The 12737-nt window shown below is 35.9% G+C and overlaps 1 protein-coding gene across 2 annotated transcripts in view; it reads left to right on the forward strand.

Moving 5' to 3' along the window:
- IFT74 (intraflagellar transport 74) overlaps positions 1-12737 on the forward strand; it is an 89846-nt gene that overhangs the window by 55258 nt on the left and 21851 nt on the right. For both annotated transcript variants that reach the window (XM_025922474.2, XM_086685421.1), the window contains exon 14: positions 11901-11954. In XM_025922474.2, coding sequence (XP_025778259.1) covers positions 11901-11954 — 54 coding nt within the window. The remainder of the gene's footprint in view (positions 1-11900; positions 11955-12737) is intronic.

The following is a 12737-nucleotide window of genomic DNA, read 5'->3' on the forward strand; positions in this document are numbered from 1 at the left end:
TTAAGTAGAATGTTTTGAATTTTGGCTTCTATTTTCCTTTTTGTTTTCTAACCTTCTTTCTCCTTTTTGATTAATGTGGAAAAAGACAATCTATAATGTAATAGTAACAAAAAAGTGTTAAAGTATCTATAAAAATATGTGTTACATAAATATTATGTACATATGTATGTTCGTATATATATTAACACATTAATTTTTTGTTCTTGTGCTATACTGTGAACATAAATTATGGGTGCAGTAGCACAGGGGGGTTTTGTTAGAAGGTTATGTGTTAGCTCAGGACTTCATTATTTCTCGTCTGACCTTTTGCAGTAGCCTTCTAACTGGTTGCCCCATCTCCAGTCTTGCTCTTTTTTTTTTTTTTTTAATTTTTTTTTTTTCAACGTTTATTTATTTTTGGGACAGAGAGAGACAGAGCATGAACGGGGGAGGGGCAGAGAGAGAGGGAGACACAGAATCGGAAACAGGCTCCAGGCTCTGAGCCATCAGCCCAGAGCCCGACGCGGGGCTCGAACTCACGGACCGCGAGATCGTGACCTGGCTGAAGTCGGACGCTTAACCGACTGCGCCACCCAGGTGCCCCCAGTCTTGCTCTTTCTTGGTTGATCTACCACAATGTTGCTAAAGTGACCTGAAGTAAAATTGATTCTCTGTCATTCTCCTGCTTAACAGTGGTTCCCCATGACCTATGGGAGAAAAAGTTTAAGAATCTTTGCATGGCATTATAGTCCCTCTGCAATCTGATTTGTTTGTTGTCAGTCTCCTCTCCTCCTCATCATTTATGTCCTTACATTCTAATAATAATCTCCTTACAGTACCCTGCACTTCACCCCCTTTACCATAAATCAGACTCAGTCCTTTTCTCCTACTATTTATTCCCTTGTCTTGAATGTTCTTTTCCCTGTTATTTACTTACTAACTTCTCATCTTTAAAATCTACCTCAGGTATCCTTTCATCTAGCATAATAACCCTAACCTCCCTCCCTGACCTATATCAGGGCTGGACTAAGACACACACACCCCTGTATCAGAGCATACTGTGCATAAATATATCACTGTATTGACCATACTATATTACCACTATGTCCTTGGATGTTTGTCTTTTCCTTTAGGCTGTACATCCTCAAAGGATGCAGACTGTGTCTTATTCACTCTGGTAACCTCTTTCATCAACATGGTGTCTGGGAAAATAAACAATAAATGTTTGTGGAATGAATGAAACAGTGATGTATTTTAGCAGGGAAAGATTTGAGAATGAACTGAAGGTGAAAATTGAGCTCTGTCACTTCTTTAGGCCCTCTAGTTCTTAGGATGTACATATGCACTCTTTTCCAGAGACAGTTTGATTGGTTAGCAAAGGTGTTATTACTTTCTGGAAGATTCCTACCTTGGATTCATTATTTATTACCAGTAAAGTGATGGGTTCTTACCTTTATCTGCATTCTCACAGTCCCTTGACTGAAGACTGTAGATAATCCACTTCTTAAGGTGTAGAGGATAATCAAGTTATTTTGGCTTTCCAATTCATGCTTTTTCCTGCCCCAGGCTTTGTTTCTCTGGCCATTTTACTAATTTCACAGTTGCTACCTTAGGGTGCCTTTGTATAATCCACCTAAGGCCACCACTTTGCCTTGTAGTGGTTCTGGTTAAAAGAGCATATAAACCATAAATAATGTTAATAATATATATCTCACTATGTTAGTAGTTGCTTCATCCTTTCAGTTTTGCATAATTCATTTTAAATTCACAGGCATCCTTGGATACTGTGTTAGGTGTAGTCGTGTTCTCTGCTCGGTATTAACAGTGGCCCTGTAATCCAGTATCTTCCATGAGTGCATTATATTTATTTATTTTGACAAGTCCTTATAGTTATACCTTGTCAAAAGTTACTTTGAGTAGTTATGTTTCAAAGTTAACTTAGTAAAATAAATTAACAGTTATTTGACTATCCTATGAAAACCTTCATTATTCAGATGCTGAGTTATCCTCATAGTACACTTGGACTTTTGACCAATTCTTTTTTTTTTTTTTTTTTTTTATTTTTAACATTTATTTATTATTGAGAGACAGAGCATGAGCATGGGAGGGGCAGAGAAATGGGGAGACACAGAATCTGAAGCAGGCTCCAGGCTCTGAGCTGTCAGCACAGAGCCCAATGCACGGCTCGAATTTATAAACCGTGAGATCATGACCGGAGCCAAAGTTGGATGCTTAACTGACTGAGCCACCCAGGTGCCCCTGGACTTTTGACCACTTCTAGAAAGGCTTCTTTGCTCTCACATCTTTACTTCATCTTTGTAAGTGATTAAAAAAAATAATAAATCTCATAAAGAAAATTTCAATATAGTAAGATATCATTACTCTTTTTAAACTTCTGAGGGATTGAGTTTTATCATGTTAAATATTTATTAGACCTCACCCATACAGTGGTTTTACCTTATTGATGAAGCAGGTAATTTTGTTATATAGGTTCTAAAAATATTTAGATTAAAATACATATACTGTACTGTAAGGAACTATTATTTATACTAACTAGAAGCAATGAGAAATAGTTCTATTGAAAGTTGCTAACATGGTCAGAATTTGGGTACAAACTACATTTTTTTTTTACAGTTTTTTTTTTAAACATTTATTTATTATTGATAGAGCATGAGCATGGGAGGGGCGGAGAGAGAGGGAGACACAGATTCTAAAGCAGGCTTCAGGCTCTGAGCTGTCAGCACAGAGCCCGACGTGGGGCCCAAACTCACAAACCACGAGATCATGACCTAAGCCAAAGTCGGACGCTTAACTGACTGAGCCATCCAGGCTCCCCCAAACTACATCATTATTCAAGCAGAGCATGATTGGCAGATGCCATGCTACTTTTCAGAACAGGCAGAACCCGTATGGATTTCTCCTTTCTCAGCTAAATGACAGCCGTTAAATATTTGGTTAATTGTGCTTTTTAAAGTATTGTTTCTGCCTTAAGCCAGCAGAAGAAGGGAAGTAATAAAGATTAGAGCAGAAATAAATGATATAGAAACAAAAAAAATCAGTAGAACAGATCAATGAAACCAGGAGCTAGTTCTTTGAAAAAATTCATAAAATTGATAAACCCCTCGTAGACTTACCAAAAAGAAAAGAGGACCCAAATAAGTAACATCATAAATGAGGAGAAATAACAACCAACACCAAAGAAATTCAAACAATTATAAGAGAATATTATGAAAAATTATATGCCAAGAAATTGGACAATTTGGAAGAAGTGGATAAATTCCTAGACACGTGTAAACTACCAAAACTTAAATAGACCAGTAACCAGCAAAATAATTGAGTCAATAATCAAAAGTCTCCCAAAAAACAAAGTCCAGGGCCAGATGGCTTACCAGAGCAAGTCTACCAAACATTTAAAGAAAACTTAACACCTATTCTCAAACTATTCCAAAAATTAGAAATGAAAGGGAAATTTCCAGATTCATTCTATGAGGCCAGCATTACCCTGATTCCAAAATTAGACAAAGACTCCACTAAAAATCTCATTGCTGGGAGTTTTACCTTTAAAATTTTTTTCTGTAGTTTTTGTTGAGTTTGGGAGAGGATTAGAGTTACTGTGCCTATTAAACCTGCCATCTTTATCAAGAAATTACCAGTTATAAACATGGCTTACTCAGAATTTTCCAGAGTTTTAATCACCTGAATGTACTTCATTTTACGGGGTGTGTGTGTGTGTGTTGCCTCAAATGACCATTCTCATGCTTTCATTAACTGTGCAATTATAGGAGGTTATCCCTTCCTAATTTTCAAAAAAAATTTCTTTAAAGTTACTTTATTTTTTATTTTTTTAACATTTATTTATCTTTGAGAGACAGAGAGAGATAGAGCATAAACAGCGGAGGAGTAGAGAGAGAGGGAGACAGAATCCAAATCAGGCTCCAGGCTCTGAGCTGTCAGCACAGAGCCCGATGTGGGGTTCAAACTCACGGACCACAAGATCATAACCTGAGCTGAAGTCGGCCGCTTAACCAACTGAGCCACCCAGGCACCTCTAAAGTTATTTTAAAGACTCTAGTTAATTCATTTTTTAAAATTGTGTGCTTTATTTTTTTATAAAAATCTGATATATACTTAATGTGAAAAATTCAAGCAGTACAAAAGTGTATCAAGTAAAAAGTTATCTCCTTTCTCCTTAGAGTCATCCCAGTCTTCAGAGGTGATCATTATTTACAGTTTGGTGTCTATAGCCTTTTAGACTTTTTCTGTACATATATAAGTGTATGTATTTTAAGATGGAGTAATACAGGTTCTCTGAGGTTGAGTCTTTCATTTAACTATATATAATGTACCTTCTTCCATTTGAGGATATCTACTTCATTCTAAGAAGTATAGTATAGTGGTCAATGTCAGAGTTTTATTTTATTTTATTTTTTTCTTAAATTTTTTTTAACGTTTTTTTATTTGTTTTTGAGACAGGGAGAGACAGAGCATGAACAGGGGAGGGTCAGAGAGAGGGAGACACAGAATCTGAAATAGGCTCCAGGCTCTGAGCTGTCAGCACAGAGCCCGATGCGGGGCTCGAACTCACAGACCTCCAGATCATGACCTGAGCCGAAGTTGGCCACTTTACCGACTGAGCTACCCAGGCTCCCCACAATGTCAGAGTTTTAAAGCCAGACCAAGAATGGTACCTGGCACATATTTATTACTCTCAACAATTGTTACCTGCTATCATCCTCTTTGTTACTATGGTTAAAGTATTCACTGGATCCACATTGACATTTAGATGATTTCTAATTTTTCACCGCCAAGAACAATGCTGCAGTAAATAACCTTGTTATATACATGTTCATTAGCTTGCGTATTTCCATATGATAAATTTCTAGAAGTGACATTTTAAATAGAATGTTACTTTTACAATTTCTGTTATTTTTGTTTATTTCTTCCTGAAAAGATTGTGCTGTTTTATACAGCCAACAGCAGTATGTGAAAGTGCTTCCTCACCAGTGTTATTTATAAATTTCTTATTTTTTGTCAGTCAAGAGAATATACACTTTGATGGTTCACTGTTCTTAAAGGCCTGAATTTGTAGGACTACTATGATCCACAAGGTGGGGCTAATTTTCTGGATGTCTACTTACACAGACTAGGCTTGACAAATACTGTTGAAAAAGTACAGTCACATAAAAAAAAGTACAGTCACATATCTCTGCAAGAAGGATTCTTGGGCATTATTACTCATTACAAATTATTTCCTCATTTTTAGAGTTCAGTACCTTTCCAAAGATGGATTAGATTGTAAAACTAAATATGTGATTATTGATACAGCATATCACAGACATCTAAATATTGAACAGCTGCAATATAATAAATATGTATCATGATAGAAGTATACATAAAGTGCTGTAGAATCATTGCATTACTTTCCTAAACTCTAAATAAACTCATTGTGATTTACTCTATAATTTATATGCTTCTTTGAAGCATAGGGTACTTTTTCGTACGCAGGGTGCCATGGCCTAGTTTGGAAGCTTTTATTCTTTTCTTATGTTAGATAATATAGAATTTATAAAGACAGGATAGTTCTATTTAAGAGCATAGGTTCTGCAACCAAAATTCCTGTATTCAAATCTGAGCTGTGCCGTTTACTGGATGATCTTGGACATACTATCTGACCTTTCTATACCTTAGTTTCCTCTTTTTTAAAAAATTAATGAATAATTAATTGATCTAGTAGTTTCTTCATTTTTAAAATGGAGATGATAACAGTACCTCCTTACTACTTAGAGTCACTATGCATATTAAATGAATGGGTGTGTGTGTGTATGTAAGTAACTGACTCAAAATAGCATACAGTTATAAAAGTGCACATAATGTTAGTTACTGGCTGTTATTATTAATGCTATTAATTTATAAACTGAAACCTGAGTAACTTTCCTGGAGATTTTCCCAAAACATATTTTGAGGAAAGTATTTTCCCTAGGATGTTTAAAATAACTGATTCAGTTTCAAAGTGGTTTATCCTCTGGTATCTGAGATGCCAAATGGCATTTATGCATTGCTGTTCTGTAGAGATTCAATATACATTCAATGAAGAAGAATGAATCATTGCTTATTTTTCAATTTGGAGATTGGGTAAGCTACATTTTGTATTTTTCATTAGAAGATGGTATCATTTCCAGATCAGGTACTTGAGTACTATCTGAAACTTGTCAGAAATAAAAATTCTTTGGCTGCACCTCAGACCTACTGAATGTGAAACACTGGGAATAGGGAATTTGTGTTTCAGCAAACCCTCCTGATGATTCTGATACATGCTAAAGTTTTATAACCACTTCTTGAGGAAATAATTAAGAACTTGTGTTTAGTACATTCTAAGGACTACTCATTATACCATCCAGTTTTATTGATATTACTCTGTTAAAACACATGTCTTTATAGTCCTTTTTCTCTTATTTATATGGTGAGGCTTTTTATAATAATTCAAGTTTTACATATTTAGAGAATTTTTATTATATATTTTTAAAGTGCCTCCAGTGTTTAAAAATAGAATTATTTACTGCATAGCTGTAAGAAAACTTGCCTGCAAAAATTTAAAACATTTTGCAGGGGCGCCTGGGTGGCACAGTCGGTTAAGCGTCCGACTTCAGCCAGGTCATGATCTCGCGGTCCGTGAGTTCGAGCCCCGCGTCAGGCTCTGGGCTGATGGCTCGGAGCCTGGAGCCTGTTTCCAATTCTGTGTCTCCCTCTCTCTCTGCCCCTCCCCCGTTCATGCTCTCTCTCTGTCCCCAAAAAAATAAACGTTGAAAAAAAAAATTTAAAAAAAATAAAAAATAAAAAAAAAAAACATTTTGCAGAGAATGTATGGCTGATAAGTTGGATGAAGCCTGAAGCCAGAAGTTAGTTTAAAACATTAAACTTACATGGACTCATCTTCACGTACTAGTTTGGTAGTATTTCATATGCTAGTTTATTACTTACTGCTACGATGATAGGTGAAAAGTAGATGGGAAAGAGAGACTGAATATAAAAAGATGGAATTTAACAGGAACCGCAAACTAATTAAAATTTAAGTAGGAAAGGGGAAGAGAAAGTGTCCTGGCTTACTAAAATAGGTGAAAATGTTAGCAAAGATTTAGACAATAGTTTAGTATGAATTAATGTGCTATAGCCTCCCAAACAGCTGAAATCCTAGGTTGCATTAACAAAAAGGTGAATATATAGGGTATGGGAAGTAATAGTCTGCTTCGAATCCTATATTTCTTGGCATTATACTTTAAAAGGGACAAAAAAAGAACTGGAACTCACTAAGAGTAGAATGAACAGAATGGTAGAGACTAAAACCATGCCACAGAAGGAAAATTCAAAGGTATTGACTACTCAAAGGTCCTGGGGAGACTTAGCTAGCCTCAGAAGGACCCCAAATGCTAGAAAGGAAAGAATTTGGTTATGTAAAAGTCCTTTGGGGTTTATTCATGGCCCACTTCTCTAATTTTATTTGTTAATTTTGTTGTTGTTTTGCTTGGTTAGTGTTTTTGATTGTTTATTTGTTTGTTTGCTCTTTCCCCTCCAAAATCAGTAGGCCTGCCAATGTGGGGAACTTTAGGCCAGAAGAATCATTAGCGTATGCCTTGTTGTATATTGGTCAAGAGAGAATATGGAGGGGAAATGGTACTCAGACCTTCTTTAGGGGCAGAGCTACTTCTTGGAGAATAAAAATCAAGATGACTCTGTAAGCCTAGAGTCCAGAGAACATTTGATGGCAGAGAAGTAATAGAGTCAGATGAACGGATAGTGAGGACAAAGGCAATTGTGGTGGTTACTCAGCCCCTTGGTAGTGCAAGAAGAGCATATCTCTCTTACTCCACTAGCTTTCTATAGCAGACACCATCAAAAGACAATAATATGTCCTTTCTACAGTATACCAAGTCTTTTGTAATAGTCTATACCCATTTATTTTTTCCTCCAAGTGAGGGGGAAAAAGGCCTGAATTAATAGTTTATAATTTTGGGGTACTTGCATTGGTGGAGTATAAATGTCTTGAATGTAAAGGTCTTCTTCATCTCTATAATTTCTATATTACCTGTTAGAGTGCCTTGCTGATAGGATACTTCCTGAACTCTTTCACCTATCTACTTACCACAGGACTTCATATATACCTCAGTTAGAACACTTAGGTTCCATTGTAGCTTTTGGTTCTACATGTACACCTAATGTAGGTTGTAATCCTTTCTGTGATAGAGTTGTAACTATCTTGTTCATTTTGATTTGTAGCACCTGCTACAGTATCTAGCACATAGCAGGCATTCAGTAAATTTGAAGTAAATTATGTAGAGCTTTAATTACATCATATATTCAGAATTTGAGGATAACCCTAAAATAACCCTTATCAGCGTGCTGTTTTCCTACTCCTTTGGTCTTTTTAATCTTACTACTTAAGGTCCTTCTGCTTGCCTGCTTTGGCACCTCCAGGTAATATACTGATTAGCTTACCGTATCTATGATCTTGAACTCTCCTTTAATACTACAACTAAGGGTACATTTGGTAATAACTCCTGTATTTTACCCTACCTCAGGACTGCCCACATCTGTACATTGCCTATCATGAACAGGTCAAATATGAATCCTCCAACTGAGAAATCACAAAATAGAGGCATTTACTAGTGCCCCAACCTCTTTTATTCCTAACAACAATGATAAGGGAGAAGGTTTTACAAAGCTTGGTAATCTGCTAAGCTATATGGGAGCTCTGTCCTTTCTAATCCAGCTGGCCAGCTGTATAGTTGGAGACACTGACCAGATATGTCTTCTAGCTCAATCTGATGACAGTTAAGAACAAGGATTTGAAAAGAGAAGGAGGAAATACTCTCCCAGGTTTCTGACTTGGATGATAAGTGTGTGGTGAAGGACTTCCAAACATAATAGGGAATACAGAGCGGTGCAGACTCTGAGAGGGAAGACTGATGAATTTAATTATTAATAAACTATTAGGATGTCTTGAAAGTACCCACATGAATATATCTAGTAAACAGTTGGATAAAACAATCTGAAAATTAGGGAAAAGGTCAAATTTGGGAGTTCTTAAACCACAAGAATGAGTACAATTTTCTTGGATGTAATGTAGCATTAGAAGTCAACTAAAGGCAGAAACCAGAATTTAAATAAGAAAGCGAAAGCCATGAAGAGAATACAGAAAGAATGATCTGAGAGTAAGAGAAATCAGAAGTTCCCACCCTAACAGTAACAAATAAGGGGAAAAAAATTGAAAGAAGGAAGAAAGTATCAATAGTGTCAAATATTACAGTGTAATATAAGAACTGGAAACTGCCCCCTTGGATTCGATAACTAAAGAATCATATAACCTTATGGAGAGAAGTTTCATTAGAATGGTAGAAGAAGAAGTCTCATTACATGTCTTGAGGTCTGATAGCAAGATGAGGAACTAGAAACAGCATGTATAGGAGATTCTTTTAAGTAAGAAGAAAGATACGATGGTAGTTAGATTTTTGTAAAGCATAGGATGCAGGCCTTCCTCCTAATTCTTTAATGCCTGACCAATCTCTGGCGCAACTTCTCAATCAGGACTTTCTTAGAAACCTGGGCTATGGCAGGTTCAGCAGAAACTACCTTTTCTGCTACTTCACATGTTATGTAACATTTCCATGCATATAATCCTCCTGTGGAGGGTATTCCATCTCTAATTCTTTGTTCCCAACTCAAAAAACTATTGCCATAAGGTGAGTGAATGGTGATATTTATTTTAAGACTAATTTTAAAACATCGTATGCAAAGTTTGTTATTAATAACAAATTATCTCTCCCCTTCCCCTTAATAACCTATCATGCATCAATATGCTTTGAGACCATTGGTGATCATATGAACTCAGATAGCTGTTCAGTAAAGTTAATGCATCCAAAGCCTTAGTCTGAATGGACCCAATGTTTCCCATTGGTTCTCGGTGTTCATTGACTGGAAATTAAGGACCACAGGGTATTTACTCTTCTTAAGGAGTGGAGTTCACTTTTAGCTTTTTATTGTCAATACTGTTTTGGGGCCTTGACAAGATTTTCTCTGTATCAGGGCTCTCCTCAATGAGTTTGGCGAAAATATTTAGACCAGAAAGCAATAAAACTGCTGACCCAGGTTTCTGTTCCATCACCTTCTTGTACTTGTAACTCACTTCCCACCCAAGCAAATATATATATATATAAGTAGAAGGCCATGCCTCCATGTAATTTGAGGTTCTACCCCAACTGTCTTCTCTATTCCCTAACTTTACTCTAGCCAGTATTTGAAAAGCTGCATAGGAGTTTAAGTAGAACACAGGCTGACCGTTGGGTTTTAACCTATGCACTATAATCTTTGGCTCCTATTTTCTTGGAACTCTTCTTAAAGTTCTTCTATCCACCAGCTCCTTATCAGGAACTTCCTTAGGAATCTCTGGTCTATGATTCTCACCATCTTTGCTAGATATCATCTTAATAACGTTTCTTGGTTTTTCCAAAATGCTAAAAGTTGACTGACTCAGATGAAGAAATTGCAGATTGATGCAAGCACAAACTTATTATGCTTTCTCTACCTGGGACTCTGAGAACACAGGGCTGCAACTGTCTCACTAGTCCAGGGAAATAGCAGTGTGCTTCTAAAACTCATTTTTTGTTACGCTGAAAATCCTGTTGTCATAAAATAATCATGATCCACCTCTATAACAGTCCCTTTATGCAGCTAAAGTGTCCAATTTCATCCATTTATTGGGGTCTTAGATTTTTGCCCTTTTAACATGTCTTTCACATATATTAAATGCAACACATCCAGACCTGCTGTAAGCAACTTCTTCCTAAACTTGCTTCTCTTTTCAGTTTAATAATATGACCATGTCCTCAGTTGCCCAGGCCAGAAACCTGGGAGTCCTACAAAATCAATTCACTCTGGCTCTTAAATGTCTGCAACAAAAATCTGCTTTCCATCCTAACTGCCACTGCCCTACTCCAGGGAACCTTCATCTTTTACCTGGATTACTGTGACAACCTCCTAAACTGGTCATATTGTCTCCAAAATTTATTTCCGTTTTATTCACTCAACCAGAGATATTTTTCAAAAATGCAAATTGATCATTTGATTCCCCTGCTTAAAATTCTTTAGTAATTTTGCCATTGTCCTTAGGTGAAAGTCCAAACTTCTTTATATGTGTCTCTTAAGATCTCTCATCACTTTGCCTTCTCTTTGTGCCACTTTTTCACTTCACATTTTCTGCCTCTGCCATACCGCTCTTTCACTTCCTTGTTCACTTTGAAGTTTCTGTATTTGCATTGCTTTGACTTTGAACCCCTTCTCTGTTTCAACCAGGTGACTCCTATTCATTTATTCTTTATATAATGCAGCTTAAATATTACTTCTCTAGAGAACATTTCTGTGAATTCCTTAACTAGGTAAGTTGTCCATACTCTGTACTCTTATAGCATCCTTTTTCATGAGGTAGCACTTAGTCCGTTCTAATTACATGTTCAATCTTTAGATTTTAAATTCTGTGAGGGAGCTAACTTTGCTGTTTTTGCTTCCTGTTGTGAGTTATTCAAAGATGGAATGAACTTCTGTGGGAACTTATGATTCCCATCACCAGTGGTGTTCATGTGCAGGTTGAATAGCTCCAAGTTGGGACTGAAATAGAGAACCATTGGAAAGCTTTTAAGTCCTTTCCAGTCAGGAGATTGTTTTTTCCAAATAGTCAAACATAAGTATATAGGTATTGAAAAAGATTCTATGTTAACATAAAAGAATGTCACTGAATTGAAAATAATGAATTTTCAGTAACTAATGGTCACTGAAAAGTGACCATTGGTATATAGAGAACCTAAGAGATATTTTATATTTAGAACACCATCTGGAGTTTGTGAAATTGATGTTATATTTTGTGTCTCTTATAGGTGAAATGAATCAGAAGTACAAGGAACTAAAAAAACGAGAGGAAAATATGGACAGTAAGTGGTCATCTTATTGATATGAAAATATTCTCAGGTATCTGTTCATTTATACCAAATCAGAGATCTCGTTTTGGGAAGATACAGTAGCTAGTAATAAATCCAGGAGTGTGGACATTCAAAGCATTTGCCTTGAGGAATTAATAAATATCAAGCAGAGCTTAGGGATGGGTAGAGAATTTAGAAAGGTTTTGTATATTTGTGTGTATGAGTATTTTTAGGTTAGGGATAGATTCTAAAACTAGCGTTTACATTAATTGTATAGAGACCACTTATTGATTGAATGTTGAATGTTCTCTTTTACATGCTTCACTGCATTCATCTTTAGTGTCTTTCACCCTTTTTTTTTTAACTCTTTATAATACTTCTCTCATTATATATCAGCCCTTACCTCAGATTTTGCTACTTCTGTCACTGATTCTGTCTCAGATTCTGTCACTGATTGTAGTTTTGGTAGCCTTCTGTTGCAACTTCTAATTTACTTTTTAAAAATCTTAACTTTGTAAGTAGATCTTCACTTAAAATTGTGTTGTACATTCAGAAATTTTTCAAAATTAATATTTATTATTGGTTTCTTTTTTTAATAATCATTTTACTAGAATCTGAAGTTTTATAGGTCTGATGTCAATTGTTACCCTCATCGAAGCATGCCATAAAGTAGTAATTGCTAATTCTGATTTAACAATATCTCAAGATTTCTTTAAAATCTCAGCAAGTACGAAAAATTATCTCAAAATTAATTCATTGTTTCATAATAACAGTAAAGTTGTTTTTAACTTACTG

This window comes from Puma concolor, chromosome D4, assembly GCF_028749965.1.
Source record: "Puma concolor isolate L17-30 chromosome D4, mPumCon1.1.hap2, whole genome shotgun sequence".
Taxonomy (NCBI): domain Eukaryota; kingdom Metazoa; phylum Chordata; class Mammalia; order Carnivora; family Felidae; genus Puma; species Puma concolor.